Source organism: Rhipicephalus sanguineus, chromosome 5, assembly GCF_013339695.2.
Source record: "Rhipicephalus sanguineus isolate Rsan-2018 chromosome 5, BIME_Rsan_1.4, whole genome shotgun sequence".
Classification (NCBI taxonomy): Eukaryota; Metazoa; Arthropoda; class Arachnida; order Ixodida; family Ixodidae; genus Rhipicephalus; species Rhipicephalus sanguineus.
The window spans coordinates 108,312,260-108,328,729 of NC_051180.1; the positions used below are offsets into that span (position 1 = coordinate 108,312,260).

The window sequence follows — 16,470 nt, forward strand, 5'->3', positions numbered from 1 at the left end:
GTTGAGATTAAAATGTTCCTCACTGATGGAAGATTCAAAGTGATAAGAAATAAACAGAAGAGAAAGTACAATTAGTCCAAACTACTACCATGCAGGTCAACAAAAAACAAGAAAAAAGGCTCTATGCACTCATTACCAGCACCCATAAGAAACAATATAAGGTCGTCGCAGATTGAATCACAAGAAGGAGCTCTCACATTTAAAGAGGTGTTGCTACGTTTCTGAGCAATGTGCTCATGTACAGTGCATAGCCACATACTATATTCTTTCTAAGTGTTCCTCAAAAAGAGATGACTCCAGGGAATTCAGTACTAATTTCCCTAATTTCAATGAAGTTCAAGTATTGTACGCATTCACAATAGTGATATATTAAACCTAATCCTACCAAGTGTACCAAGAGTGGGCCTCGTCTTAAGTTCAGTGTGTCCATCGTGACAAATATTTCACCACTAGATATTGTTTTAGATTAACACTGCATAGCTTGTGACAAGTCAGGTAACTTGAAGCATATCTTTATGGCGTGTTTAGGCCACAGCTCTTGCCTGTGCCAGACTTACCATCGAGATCATTCTGATACGTCTCCACTGTCATCCAATCCGTGGCTGGTCCTGTCCCATTTACAGACAGGGCCGCAATTTTGACACTGTACTGGGCACCTTTCTCCAGTCCTAAGAAGGAGGAAAGCAAGAAAAAAAAAAGAAAGGAGAAAAATGCACAAAAAAATAGTCAGAATTCAGTGGTTCCAAACATTGCTAGACACTTCACCCGAGCAAAGCTTAAACAAAAGTATAAAGTCAGGCAGCCTAAAAAGACCAGGAGTGGCAAAAGCAGCTCGTGTCCTCTGCGTCTTGAAATGAGTCTTTTTTTTTAATCGTCTTCTTTGTGCTAACAAAGTTAGTTGACGTGAAACATTATTACTATCAATTAGCGAAAATTCTGTGCTTTGCACTGGTTTAGACAAATATTGCAAATTGAGGCGATGGTGAAGAATAGAGCAGCCAAAGCATCAGATAAACTTACTGTTTACTTGGCGAAATTGTGCCCAGTGACAACATGTAACACTCCAAACACAACAAAAGTGGCAAGCACGGCTGCTGGTTGTCAAAATTTACAAGGGTGGTCTGAAAAGTTCTCGGCCTGATGTAGAAAAAAGCACTTTGGACCTTCAAAATTATTTTTATTTTTCAACATAGTCTCCTCTCAACTCCACACACTTGGTCCATCGATATTCCAGAGCCAGGATTCCGTCCTTAAAATGACTTTGTGGAAGTCCTGAAAAGTATGCATCCACAGCAGCAATCGCTTCTTCATTTGATGAAAAACGTTGCCCACCAAGAAAGATTTTGAGTGTTGGGAACAGGTGGTAGTCCGACGGGGCCAAGTCAGGAGAATAGGGTGGGTGCTCCAACAATTCGTACTTCAAATCGTGAAATTTAGCCATTGCAAGATGTCCTTTGTGCACCGATGCATTGTCCTGATGAAAGATGATTTTCTTCTACTGCAAATCTGGTCTTTCCTCACGAATTTTCTGATTCAATTGAGTCAAAAGGTCAGAATAATACTCCCCAGTTATGGTTTTAGCCTTTTCAAGATAATCCACAAGCAGAATGCCTTTAGCGTCCCAAAAAACAGAGGCCATCACCTTTCCTGCGGAGGGAACTGACTTGGCTTTCTTTGGTGCAGGGGACCCGGCTTCAGTCCACTGCTTTGATTGTTGTTTCGATTGCGGTGTGTAATGGTGAATCCGAGTTTTATCCATTGTTATAAATCTGCGGAAAAAGTCCGCTGCATTTTTGTTATACAGCTCCAAAGCACGCTGTGACATCGTCATGCGGATGCGTTTTTGCTCAGGAGTAAGGATGCGCGGCACCCATCTTGCACAGAGCTTGTTCATGTGTAATTCGTTATGCAAAATGTGACATACAAGTTCCACTGAGATGCCAACAGCCTCGGCAATTTCACGCAACTTCACTCTCCTGTCTTCCAAAACCATATCGTGCACGCGGTCAATCAATTCAGGAGTTGTTGCACTTTTTGGGCGCCTTTCGCGCGGGCCATCTTCAATGCTCTCTCTCCCCCGCTTAAACTCAGCAGCCCATTTCTTGACTGTGGAGTATGAAGGTGAATCTTGCTTGTAAACTTTAACAAACCTTTGGTGAATTTCATTCGGAGATAAACCTTCTTTTACAAAGAACTTTATCACCGCACGGTACTCAAGCTTCTCCATGCGTTCCGGTGCTTCACACTACACCCACTGTGATCGACTGTCAAAGCCAAACTGCTAATCGGCACTAGATGGCGTTCCATCTGAGACTTGCAGAGACTTGTATGAATGTGCACGTGAGTGCTACAAGTTCTCGCTCGCGTGATTCTTATTGAGGCCGAGAACTTTTCAGACCACCCTCGTAATATTCATGGGTCAAACGCGTTGGGTATTCATACTACATGCATCGTATACTCTGGCGTAATCGCTGGTGCCTACATACATAGGCGTGCGCAGGGTTCCCCATCAGGGAGGGGGGCGAAGGTTCATCGCAGTGCCCCCCCACCCTACTCAGTCAATGTATGGGGCAGATTTTGCACCCCCCCCCCCTTCCTAAATGACTAGAAGGGTCAATGTACGGGGCAGATATTGCACCCCCCCTCTTATGTGATTAGGGGGGCCGGCTGCCCCCCCCCCTGCCCCCCCTGCCCCCCCCCCCCCCCCCTGTGCGCACGCCTATGGCTGCAAACATTCCAGTATGTATACCACAATTCATGTACACGCAATCTGTTTACAGACAAGATTATTCTCCTACAGAACAAAAGACCAAAGATAACAGCTGAGGTGATTCTAGTACATAACAGTGCATTTTGTGCCGAATGCTATTATGTACAGCAGTTTTTAGCCGTTAAAACATGATCACCAGCGAAAAAAAAAAAAAAAAAAGGCCATACAAACAAGCTCGTGGACATCACGTCAGAAACCAGCGATCTCGTTTGGAAAGGTGCGCACTGACCAGACAGGGCGTACAGCCTCCTGTTTCCATCAGTGGTAATGGTGTCTCCCCTTCGGCTACCTTTCAGCTTGTATCTGATCTTGTAGCCTGTTATGATGCCATTCTGGGACTCCTTTGGCGGGGGTTCCCACCTGATTATAATGCTCTGCGACACGGAGACAGAATGACAATACACTCACTCGCAGTGGCACACTTAACCAACTAACTCTTATGATCCAATCTTCTACTATTTTCTTTCGGTACGAAAGCTAAGCTTTTTCTTCCAAATCTAAGAATTTCTCAAGTAACGTAAGTTCTTGGATGACTTCTCTGAACTTCTAACTTTTCATTACCAAGAATGCATGCAGCATGCAAATGTAGCCCATTGTCAAACTTCCTTCAAGTGTCTGTTGTGTTGCTATAGTTAACAAGTTTTCAGATTAATATAGTTACAGGCAGTTAATGTTGCAGCCATAGGAGGCTATAGGCACATCGTATACCTAGTCGAGTGCTGTACTGGTCATTACAGGTTCCACTAGAACTACAATAACTGAGACGGAGAGTGAGCCCTAATGATAATACTTGTAACAAAAATAGTCACTAAAGTTTGCTTTACAATTAACTTTAGTTATAACAATGACTATAAGAAACAGTTCACAGCATGACTAGCAGATCGTCTCTGTATGGTGCAGGTCTTAACGATGGTTAATGAAGTGCTGCTTTTATTAAAGATGTTGATGCATTTTTCATCGTACCAAAAAATTCTCAAGTGCTTCAATGAGACAGAGCAAACTACTCACAGTGGAACTGGCTGCTTCAAGTGTTACATTTTGTGGTATGTCGGAAGGTGCTGAAAAACAAGACAGTGTTGAACAAAGGCTTAGCAAGGTTTCTAAGCAGATATATCTTTTATAAAAACTAACGTTTTCCCAGAAGGAACTGTTCTTTAACCACATTTTGTCTATTCAAGTAGGCTTGTCAGCCCTGTTCACTTCAATGCTAACGATAATGACCATATTACATTTCTCACAGGGAGCAGAGAACTGACCACACTTTAACCACGAAGAGGACAAAAAGTGGACTTAGTATTTATTATAATAAGCTTTCATGGATAATTATAATATGTAAACCAGACATAAATGTGGCTATCACTACTGCACATTTATTAAGGTAATAGTAAATAAAAAACTGCTTGTTGCATAACGAATAGATGATTTTTTTTTTCTGTATTGAGCAGATATGTAAAAAAGGTGACTTTATGACATGCAGCTTGTATATATGCGTTTGCAACCAGGTTTCACAGATAAATAAAGAAGATAAAAAGCTAACTTCAAACACCTGGCTGGAAGTTTCACTAAATTTGAACTGTGCTCAGTACTAGGCATAGTTGAAGTCGATACAATACATACTAGGCATAACCGCAGTTGACTTGCAACAAAAGAATGTGTACTGTAGCAGTAGTAAGTATAGGTTCAGCCTAATTAGATTCACCAGAGCCACCCCAAACTCACCATCCGAGAAGGTTCTTGCGAGTGTCTCCTCGGAGCTGATGCCCGAGCCATTTTGATTTACTGCCGTGATCCAAATGTTGTATTCCGTGTACTTTTTCAGGTTCCTCAGGTGGTACCACGTGTCCGTGGTGGTAACTCTCTTCTCCTCGTCCTCCGTGGTACCGGTCTCCTGATAGGAGAGCTGGTAGTGTTGAACCACCTCCTTACGGCTCTCTGGTGCCTCCCAGTAGACGCGTATAGCCGTGGCTGACACTGGAATTGCTTTCAGGCTGCGTGGTGGCCCAGGGATGCTCACTGTAATGTAACCGAAAAACAGAAGCAAGAACTGCTTTCTCAAGGCTGAAGCAAGCCTCTCATGCAATAAGCACATTAACCAGTGTTTGAATGTTGTACAATATTATGGCACTGCATTTCATGGCTACTATCTTCAAGCAGTGGATCTTCGATGATTGGGATGAATGAGAAAAGGCAGCTCCTTTTTACTATTCACAAAGACACATAATTAATCGATGAGTCAAATGATACCACAGGCTTTCACTACTCAGTAGGAACTGGTGTGTTGTGATGCCAGAAAAACTTTACATATAGAGCAAACATTGTGAATGCTTGATTCTTTCATAGCAAGCCCTTGCTGCCTCTGTCAGAATGAAGTCTGCCGCCAGCTTACCTTCAGGGTTTGTTTCCACCTCAAGCTCTGGTGAGCTTTCACCTGGTCCATGTTCATTGTAGCCAACCACACGGAAGTAGTACTTGGTGGATGGTCGCAGTCCCTGAATGATGATTTCCTCTAGACTCTGCCTTGTGGTGTTCAGGACACGTTCCCTGCAGCATGATGTGAACAAGCAAGTGCTCTAAATGTGTGCAGCACATGAATAGTTGGAAGTACGAACACTTTGTTCAACAAAAATAGAGGTAATATTTTATTCTGCAGTACTGAAAATGGCATTGCTTATTATGCAAAACAATCGAAGTGGAGCTCCGAGATAGACCTATAAAATGTGCTTGCATGAGTAATAAGACATATGTCCCTGAGCTGCAGGCAAGCTTACACTATATCATTTTTGGATAATGTAGTCAGTAATGGCGAAGGTGTGGAAGGAAGCTGCGTAAAGAGCTTGGCTGGAGTGACTGACTGCAGAGCTTGACTTATTGGGTAAAAACAAGTACATAAGGCGGCAGGCCTAGGCAGAGATCTGTAAAGCACATGCCAGTGTAAATATTATTAGGATGTCGTATGTTGAGCATATGTACAGTTTTTTGTAAAGCTTTGGAAGCCACTGCTTTCATTAACATCATTCTCCAGTAACAGGAAAAACAAATCAGTGTTTAGGACCATTTCACAGCGTCAAGGCCAAGTTTTAATCTTGCCATAGACTCAAGCCACTGGCCACCAGCTCCCATATATCGGAGCTGGAATATCTTTCCATTCCATGGCATATCAAACATCATAAACTATTCCATAAACTCAATCTCAAAACATGACAATCAGCTGATAAAGCTAGCGCATTGTGTTCATTGCCCAGGTCATGTTCAAAGCTGTACCACTATGTTCCTGCAGTCATACTGAATTTGAACGGCTCCTCACTGGAGTGGCCGTTGAAGACGAATTGCACTCGTCAGCGATATAGCATGCCTCATGTCTGGCAGTGAATCCTCTGGCTCATATCTGTAATGTCGTTGTCACTGTCATAATATGTGCTGTGCGGACGCGAAACCGAAACTAAAAATGACAACAGTGTGCCGTGCGGTGGCGAAGTGGATGTGATGTGTATGTGCCGTGCGGTGCCGACGAGGAAGACGACAGCTCGTGAGGCGCGGCCTCGAGGGTGCGTGGCCCGTGCCTTCGGCAGTGCGCGAGGTTGGTCGTTCGAGGCAGGACTACCTCGTTGGGCGTCTGGCCCATAGGTACGACCCCGGCCACGTCGCGACACTCCCACCAAAGCTCAGCCTCCGCTAGACGACCGGTCTAGGAGAGCTGACGCCGGGTGCCTGAACCTGCCCGTGCCCCGCTGGTCTTGGAGAGCTGACGCCGGGTTCCCGAACCTGCCCGTGCCCCGTTGGTCTTGGAGAGCTGACGCCGGGTTTGAACCTGCCGTTGCCCCGCTGTTCCAGGAGGGCTGGCGTGGGCTTCCCAGGCGTACTGTTCGTGCTCAAGGGCACAACTCCCTGCCGCCGGAACCCGTGTGTCGTCGGCTCCAGTCCGTCGCAGAACCGCTGGAGTTCGACGCGGCGACCCTGCGTCTTCCGACTTCGTCACGGCAGGTGACGGCGCCGCAACCACGTCTTCGCCACTGAAAGGTGCCGACGGGGAAGCAACGACGGCCCAGGCGACTACCCCGACGACCGAACTGTAGGCCGGACGTTCTATTCATTCATTTAGTTTAGTCCGCGTGCTTTTTGTTTGCAATGTCTTAATGAATGTTTGTTGTCCATGCGTGAAGGGTGCAATATAAGTGGGACGTGTGTTTGTCTCGAGCGAAACTGTCTTCCTTCACTGGTTTAACGAGCGGATCCTGGCAGGCTCGCCAGTTTGTGATGTTATTGGGGCAGGACCGCTCCAGAAAGAATCGGACAGCACGCCAGTGCACAAACACACGTCCCACTTATATTGCACCCTTCACGCATGGACAACAAACATTCATTAAGACATTGCAAACAAAAAGCACGCGGACTAAACTAAATGAATGAATAGAACGTCCGGCCTACAGTTCGGTCGTCGGGGTAGTCGCCTGGGCCGTCGTTGCTTCCCCGTCGGCACCTTTCAGTGGCGAAGACGTGGTTGCGGCGCCGTCACCTGCCGTGACGAAGTCGGAAGACGCAGGGTCGCCGCGTCGAACTCCAGCGGTTCTGCGACGGACTGGAGCCGACGACACACGGGTTCCGGCGGCAGGGAGTTGTGCCCTTGAGCACGAACAGTACGCCTGGGAAGCCCACGCCAGCCCTCCTGGAACAGCGGGGCAACGGCAGGTTCAAACCCGGCGTCAGCTCTCCAAGACCAACGGGGCACGGGCAGGTTCGGGAACCCGGCGTCAGCTCTCCAAGACCAGCGGGGCACGGGCAGGTTCAGGCACCCGGCGTCAGCTCTCCTAGACCGGTCGTCTAGCGGAGGCTGAGCTTTGGTGGGAGTGTCGCGACGTGGCCGGGGTCGTACCTATGGGCCAGACGCCCAACGAGGTAGTCCTGCCTCGAACGACCAACCTCGCGCACTGCCGAAGGCACGGGCCACGCACCCTCGAGGCCGCGCCTCACGAGCTGTCGTCTTCCTCGTCGGCACCGCACGGCACATACACATCACATCCACTTCGCCACCGCACGGCACACTGTTGTCATTTTTAGTTTCGGTTTCGCGTCCGCACAGCACATATTATGACAGTCACCAGTCCCACAAGTTGCATGCCCACTCCTCATATAACGTCCCATAGCAGTCTTCAAGTGTAAGTAAAAAATCTAGGGATGGGCGAATAGTAAATTTGAGGTTCGAAGCGAATCCGAAGCGAATAGTGATTTGGTTGAATAATTTCGAATCGAATAGTTCGAAGAGTATTCACCACATATTATTAAGAAAAATGAGCATTTTCGTCATGATTCTTGCACAATATTTTTAAGAATTGGAACTAGGTATAAGTGAATGTCGCTTTTTTGGTTTGAAATGAAGTGGAAGAAACCTTGAATGGGAGAATCAAAATTTGAATAGCAGTAGGGTGCGAGTTATAAGTGTTACAATATGTTACCAGTTAAAAATTACTACACTTAGTGCATATAAGCCCATATAACATGCTGTTAAATTTAAAAAAATATGTAACCTAACCTTGAAGTGTGGCTTCGCGGCAGTGCAGATTTCCCCTGGCAGTGTGGTTTTACGGTACAGCAACCCGACGCTGCAGTGAAACCACCTTTACAGGGGGTTATGTGCCGTCAAACATACATATATTCGTTCATTTCGAATACTTCGAAATTTCAAATGATATAAATTCGCATCGAAGCGAATTCGAATAATTTAATATTCGTTCGAATATTCGAAACGTCCGAATATTCGCCCATTCCTAAAAATATCAATTAAATGGCCTTAGTAACAATCTATATGATAGACATCACTGTTGGCTCAAGCTGTTATTTAATGTTGACACTAACCGTGTGGAGCCTTCCTCCCTGTAGTAAACCGAGTAGGCCAGGATGTGCCCTTCCACTCTCTCGGGGACGCTCCACGACAGTGTGGCAAAGCGTGTCGACACGAGGCGTGCCGTCACGTCACGTGGTGCCGATGGGACGTCCTTGCTTCTTTGCAGGTTGCCTGAGGTTTCCAGCAAGGGAGTAGTGAAAGTGGCATGGGTAGCAGGGCGAGGAGATTCTGAGTTAGCAAGCGTGAGCAGAAGGCCAAGAAGAAAAGTTGATGAGTATTTTTTTTTTCGTGCATATGCGATACAGAGTTGAAGCAACAAGCGCCATGCAAGAGACAACAGAATAGTAATTTGAAGATGTTAATGCATTTAGTACAGTATCGGTTGATGGCAAATGCAGTGTTGTGGTTAAAGAGCGATAGAAAGATATAAGGTGAAAGACAGAAAGAAGCAATGTTAGTATTTGAAGTAGGCATAAGAGAGTAATTAAGAAGACAGGTTTGAGGTAGTCGAAAGTGAAAAGTTTTAGTTGGCAGAGAAACGATTCAGCAAAGAATGTAGCAAAGGCAGGAATAAAAACAAAACAAGGATCGTGAGTTCATATACAAAAGTGCAGTGGTATGATGTTTTTCTTTTCATTTTTCATAAGTAACACTCAAAAGTAGATCATGCAGTTTTGTTGGATATCAGGTTGACAGAACAGGCAGTTATATCAAATTTCACCTTGACTGAACAGCTATTCTAAATATGCCAATACACTTCACGAATGTAGCGTGACAGTACACTGAGCGCAGAAATTATTTCTTTTCACACGTGCGTGGACAGTTACTGCGAACGTCAACTTTCCTCACACATGCGCAAAAAAGTTTTATGTCTATGAACTTGGTCAAGAGGTCAACGCGATTCTGGGCTTTTTCCGAAGAAGAAGCAGCTTGAGTGTCCTTCTTTCTTGTCTGCATCGTGATTGTGCATTGGTTCTTTTTGACAATGTTCAACCAACAAGCCCAGATGTTCATTAGAGTGAAGAACCTTTCAAGTCACTTCAGTTGTAGTGATTTCAATATTTCTAATATTAAAAAAGATCTCATTTTCAAAAGAATGTTTACATGCTCTGAGTTAACGTGTTCATGGCCTTAAATATAGTGTTTCAAGATGGCTGTGCATCACAGCAGACATCAAAACTTAAAAAAAAAATGTCGCTTAAAGTTATTCTGTGGCATTTACATATATCTTTCTTTTCTGTTATCCAAAAGAAAGACGGAGCCGTCTTCAGTGTTTCAGAGATATGCTAGATCTCTGCTGCTTAGACTGCACATTTGGTGACATTTTACACAATCGATGCACATTCGGCGACTGCAAACTTGTTGAAATTTGGTGACTGCACATTCGGTGTGCATGAAAATGCGCTCGAGAACTCACCAGGGCCCAAAACGATGAGTTGTACTGCAGTCTGTATGTTGCCAGCAGGGTTAGAGCCAATGCACTGGTAGATGCCCTTGTCTGCATCAACCAGACCCAATATCCTGAGGCTGTTTCCGTTGACAATTTGGAAGTACTCGCTCTGAATGATTGCCTCTCCGTTGTGATACCACTGCACCACTGGGTCTGGCTTCCCATACACTTCGCATTCGAACTCAACGTCTTCTTTTTCGTACGCAACCTTATTCTTTGGCTTCTTGGTGAACCTCGGAGGAACTGAAAGATTGCAATACACACAAATTCACACGGTTGCTATGCAACAGCTGTACAGACATTCAAGAATCCTAGTACCGAAAGGCTCAATGTCAAACAGCTTTGGAAACTGCTAATAAAAATATGTGTTGTTGTCCGAACAAAAAGACATAGAGCAGTGAGCGAAGGTGCGCAAAACAAAGTACTGTTTACAAGCAAAACAAACATGAAAGTGACACAGTACATGCGTGTCTGGTACGGCAGGTCTTACTACTATATCACTGACTGAGCTCATCTTTATGGAGCGCATGAACAGATTGTATATTACAACTGTACAATACCAATATCACAGTGCCACAGTTCGAAAGAAAGAGACAAAATTAACAGATTGATGTTTATTGCTAGTGTTGGCAGTGCTGATATTTTTAAAAAATATTAATTGAACTGCGGCATTTAACATAGCAAAGCTGATAAGATGATGCATTAGTGCAACTCTTCAGATCAATTTTGACCGACTGGCACCTTTACCATGTGCCTTCGATATATGCTACAGTGTCTGTGAATCTTGCTCACACCAAAATGTGGCCATAGTGGCCAGGAATCAAATCCACAACCTTGCGCTAAGCAGAGGCAAACCACAACTACGTACAAGGACACCACGGTGTGTACGAAGTAGTGATATATGACATGATGACGACAAAACCGTGTGTGCTCTCTTCGGAAATGTATAGCAGGCTATTATCTTAGATCAACAGACTCACCATAAGGTACTGTGCAACCAAAGTTGCGAATGATAGCTTGTTTTCAGATTACTGATGTCCTTAGAGCAACAAGAGTATTAAAAGTTTTACATGAAGCCAACACTGGTGATCAGCAAGATTTCCACAAAGTTTCAAATATAGTAGTACATACACCTCTGCAATTAACACAGTGGGTTGTGCTTCAGTTTAGGATGGACAACATAAGGAACTGGTACAATGCCTTTAAAGCCAATTTGGAAAGAGCCTTTTCTAAACTTGTACAAATTACTATTTAAGAACTCCTATTTACGTGTTTAATTTCAAAGTACCTCATGTAGTCTCCTTCAGCTGCTTTGCACAACTGCTGTAAAGTGTAATATATAACCGTACTAAAAGGCATAGGACAATTTTTTTAAGCACTTGTGATGCGGTTTGTAACTGTCGCATGGAAAAAAGGAAAATCACTGTACCATGAACTTCCACGGTGGCACTAGCATCAACTGAATCTTCGTGGTTCTCAGCTCGACACATGTACGTGCCTTCATCGGCTTCCTGGATGCTTTCAATCTGTAAGCTTCCCACCCCTACTTTCCTGAACCTGCTGTCTAGAAGTCTGCAATCAAACAGAAAAAAAAAGCAGTGTTAAAATAAAAAATTAAGGCAGATTTGCACTAGTGGTGCCAAGCCTGAAGAAAGTATGGAGCTGCGTGGCCTTCTTTGTTTCTCTTTATTTTTCTCTTTCTTTCTTCATCTCTTTCCTTTTCTCTCTTCTCTATACTTTTTTTTTCTCTCCCAATTTCTATTTATTTCTTTCTTTCTCTATCTATATATTTCTTTCACTTCTTTGCTCTTTCTTTTTTTCTCTTCCCCTTCTTTCTCTTTCTGTCTATCTCAATGTCTTTCTTTCTTTCATTGTCTCTCTTTCTGTTTTTTCCATTTCTTTCTCCCGATTTGTCTCATTCTCTTTCTTTCTATGCTAAGCTTTACTCTCTCCCCTCCTCCTTTTCCTCCTACTCACTATCATATCTCTCCTCCTTGCCCTCACTCCCCTTTCCCACCCGCTACACAAGGCTATGTCTTGCTCCACGAGTGCGCCTGGATAGCCGAGTGGTTACGATGCTTGCCTTCGGATCGTGAGTACGCGGGTTAGAATCCCACCTCATCAAGAAACTTTTTTTGCAAAGAATTTTTCTCTTTTTCTTTCTCTCTGTCACTCTTTTTCTCTCTTTCTTTCTCTCTCTGTATTCATTCCCTCGCCCATCTAAGTTATTGCATCCCACACAGGACAAATCGGTGACGCGGGAGAGCACGCGCTGGGCGAACATGTTCGGGGAGTGAAGCAGGAGATGAAGAAGAAGACGAAGAGAGTGCACGCTGGCCAAGTAATTGCGTTGCTCACGCTAGAATGGCAGAGGCCATTCATGATGATGATAGTTTATGCGAACGCATAACGACGTAACGAAAATCATAACAGCTTTGCTGTAAAGTCCGCACAGAAAATTACCAACTTAACGTTAACAACTTCAGTATAAAACTATACAATAAGCCCTAAATGGCAGATATGAAGTAACACCATAAGAAAAATAAGTTCAGATCATTTTAGTTGGCCACTCAGCTTCTTGTACCTCGCAGTAATCTGGCCCAAAAAATAACAAAGCATACGTGGCTGGTAGAGAGGCAAAGCAGTCCTTACGACATGTCTATGGTGACACCATCTTTGAGCCAGGTGAGATTTGGACGTGGGTTTCCATTAGCTGCACAGTCCAGGGTCACATTTGACCCCTTCACAGCCACGATGCTCTTTGGTGCTGCCACAAAGGTCGGTGCTGATATCTTCTTTGCATCATCTGTGCATAAACAAAGAGCAAACGACAAGTTCGTTACAGCTTTTGCACTGGTATAAGGTATAAGCAAGCTAGCATCCATTGCCACTGCCAAGCACATTACAATGTACTCTTTAACAGTTACCTTGCATCTATTTATCTAAAGGAGTACTTCACAGCTTAACTTGGATGTTACATGTTGTGATTGAATATGCCCATAAATTTAAAAGCCTTTATTAAGCGTACTTCACACATCACATATGTTCACAGCCCACGTTAAGACACTGATTAGTCTCCTGACACAACTGAAAGGCCTTGAGACTAAGAACAAGGTTTTTCACTTTCACAGGAGCATACTAGGTAGCTTCGAGTTGACCTGCATCCATGCAAACGTGCTGTGTTGTTGACAGAAGCTGTACAGTTGGTTTGTGCTTAGAAGGTATACAGAAGGCAGTGGCTTTACTAGACCATGAATCCCACTGCTATGGTGGCTAGAGGGGGAAGTGTGACGGGTGAGAGCGGAGGGCTGTACGAATTCCCAATGAAAGATGGCGGTCACACCAGCGCTGCCTGCGCCGTAGGTGCTTGCGGCGGCATTTGCCTGCTTTGCGTATGGCCGCTAGACGTTAGTTTCACTTGTTTCTAATAATCGCTTATACCCCACGCCCGTGCTGTTAAAGGCACTACGTGTTTGTTTCGCTAAGAAGCATGTGTTCAAGTTCATAGCAGTGTTAAGCAAGGGGAAAAAAAAAAGAAAACCAAGAATGCTATGAAATCAGACCGAACTGGCGTGTCTCCAGGTTTTCATATTTAAACGTTTCTTAATATCGGTTTGCTTTGACATATTTAATCTGCAACAGTGTGAAAAAACTGGGCTAGTTGGTTGATTTTCATGGTAAAAGCAGCGCAAAAAGATGGCAACACGAGAAGAACGACACAGGACAGGTGCTGAACTGTTCAGCGCTGGTCCTGTGTCGTTCCTATTATCGTGTTCCTTTTGCACTGCTTTTACCATATTTATAGGCTGCTTCAGTTGAACTAAAGCACTTGCTCGGCTGCATAGCTCAACTGACTTTAAAGTGTTTTTTTTTCCTTTTGGTGAAATGTAAACTGTTTACAATCGTTCATAGCGAGTATACTGGCTGCAGTGCAGTGCGTTTCTTTTTTTCTCTCTTAGTCCGCACCCACCTCCCCCATTCATTTCCTCTGCATTGTAGGGGGTTCTCTTGAGCGCGAAATGTTCAAAGCATTTACATTTTCCGGCTCCTTTTCCTTGAGAAAATTGAAGTGGGGATCGGAATGCTGCAGCTGGAGGCTCTTTGATACTGAACATTTTATTTTATTATTTGACCAATGATTTCTGTTAACTTACGGCTTTAGATGCATATTAAATACACGCAAGGGAAATGTTAAAAACATGTTTATTTATCACACATTTGTCATCCGGCCCATACTTATGTCAGACATTTGTAATCACATACTTCCCCATCACATCAAGAGGTCAAATTACTTGACCCTCCTCAACTTCAAGTGGTTTTGGCGCTCCCTTTGGGCACTCCTGTCTGCTTTTCTTTTTTCTTTTTTTTTTATTAAAGTACTTCGGTGCGTCCGGGAACACCGTAGGCACAGCGTCTTCTGACAAACGCGGGGTATCTCAACAACATTGCCGTTTATAATGAGTTGGTATATCCTTTCGGTGAAACTCACGTTGAAGTGCCGCTCGCAAACAATGCTGTCCCTCGTCAGCTCTTTGTCAGTCCGCTTAATATTTCGAGCTCATTGCTCTCGCCTCGAATGATCCTATGGGGCTCTAAAGACCTAAAGCTTCCCCGAGCACGATCTACACCTGCCTTTACAGCCAGGGACGAAGCATGTACTTGCGCGATTTGATGGCATGGTTCGCAGAACACGTGAGTAAACAAACAACGACAGCGAAGGCGAGACATCCGAACAAGGTGATGGCACAGCACAGAGAGAACGAACGAGCCAAAGCAAGCGCGGCGAGCACCTACTACTACACCAGCGCCCCTTGCGGCGGCCAGAACTTTCATTGCGTTCCGCGCATCCCTCTCCCACAGCGGGGATGCAGCGCCCGTCACACTTTCCCCTCTATAGCCACCATACCACTGCTGTAGCCACTGCAACAAGCTGGTCTAAATAGCAGAACAACAAACCCCATGATAAACAGATATTTTACAGAGTTCTGTAAGTCAACTGCTCAACACAGCCTGATCACGATCAAAATGTATCGGCAAGAATAGCTTGTCTGTTCATTGTGGGTGATTGTGAGCAAGAGGAAAACGCTAGCGAGAGATCAGTGGCAGTTTAATCTGTTATTTTTTGCATACTAACATAGAAATGAAGCATGACCATGGCATTACTACTGGGAGCATGTACTCCTTAAAATAAAATCTGTGCTGCACAATCAAAGCTCTTGTAACTGTCTGAAGAGCCCCCCCCCCCCCATTTTTAAATAATCAGCTTGAGGTAGCTTACACAGTAGTAAAACTAAGGGGCATTGGCTGGTAAGTCTATCTGCCCATAATGTATTTCACTTCTAAAAAAAAAAAGCAAGATCAGGACATCATCTAGCTGGGGATAAGCCATGCTGAGATGTCAACCGACAATGCTTCAAATGTGTCCGTGCACTTTGCCTCACCATGCATTTGCTTAGCTATTGACAAAGGTAATATTAATTCAAATAAATCTATTGTGAATATGGCTGCAGCATGTGGCTTCGTCAAAGGAATCACCTGTTCTCATATCTCATAAAACACGAAAGCTGTGCCCAAGTACACCAGTTAATGAACCAATGATGCTGCCATTAGTGTGGCAAGCCGTATTGCGGAAAATATTTGGAAATAGGGTTAGGGTCGATGTCATCTGTAGCTTTACCAAAGGAGAGGCTGACAAAGAGGTTTCCAGCAGATGAGACACGGTTGCGGTCAGCATTGTGGGCACTGCACTGGTAGGCCCCTTCATCGGTTGTCTGCACAGCGTCCAGCTCCAGGGCACCACTGGGCAGCACCAGCATACGTGCAGGGTCCAACTGCAGTGGCTGCTGATCCTTCAGCCAAATAACATCCGCTGGGGGCAGGGCAAATGCCGAACACGGGAAGTACGCTGTCTGGCCCGTGAACAGCCGCAGGTCCCGCGGCTGCTCATCAAACCGCGGCAAAGCTGCAACAGATGGCATAGCGAACGAATGTGAATGGAACCTTGAATGCAGTGCACACTATAACTTGCGATACATTCACAGCTCCCTGCAAGCAAGGAAGAACCTGTTGCAGACAAGAGCTCTTGTGGCACTCTTGGCTCCCTAAAGCTGCAAATGGTCAAGGCTCACGCACACTCTCTAGAGCATGTAAAGACAACAAATACAACCCTATAGCCTCAGCTTGTGCCTTACTGTCTCTTACATTTGCATGCACAGGTTTGGGAACTTTGGCAGAAAGTGAATTTCATATAACATACAAAAGGTAATACATAGCAAATGAAATTTAAAAAAGAAATTTCCAGCAAATTCAGTTTACAACCGTAGTAAAAGTCAGCGACAACCTTGTCCAGTTACCCTGCTGTACTCATCATGCTGTGTTATTCAAGTGCAGAAAGTGTGACCTGATGCTCAC

The 16,470-nt window shown here is 44.6% G+C and overlaps 1 protein-coding gene across 6 annotated transcripts in view; it reads right to left on the reverse strand.

Annotated features, from left to right (window-relative positions):
• Positions 1 to 16,470, reverse strand: part of LOC119394107 (neogenin) — a 577,826-nt gene that overhangs the window by 99,927 nt on the left and 461,429 nt on the right. For 5 of the 6 annotated variants that reach the window (XM_049415639.1, XM_049415634.1, XM_049415635.1 and 2 more), the window contains exons 4-13: positions 15,737 to 16,021; positions 12,712 to 12,865; positions 11,489 to 11,631; positions 10,027 to 10,302; positions 8,621 to 8,837; positions 5,157 to 5,311; positions 4,490 to 4,783; positions 3,779 to 3,828; positions 3,000 to 3,144; positions 558 to 668 (exon numbers count right to left, since the gene is read on the reverse strand). In XM_049415639.1, coding sequence (XP_049271596.1) covers positions 558 to 668; positions 3,000 to 3,144; positions 3,779 to 3,828; positions 4,490 to 4,783; positions 5,157 to 5,311; positions 8,621 to 8,837; positions 10,027 to 10,302; positions 11,489 to 11,631; positions 12,712 to 12,865; positions 15,737 to 16,021 — 1,830 coding nt within the window. The remainder of the gene's footprint in view (positions 1 to 557; positions 669 to 2,999; positions 3,145 to 3,778; positions 3,829 to 4,489; positions 4,784 to 5,156; positions 5,312 to 8,620; positions 8,838 to 10,026; positions 10,303 to 11,488; positions 11,632 to 12,711; positions 12,866 to 15,736; positions 16,022 to 16,470) is intronic. The other variant, XM_049415637.1, reaches the window with a different exon arrangement.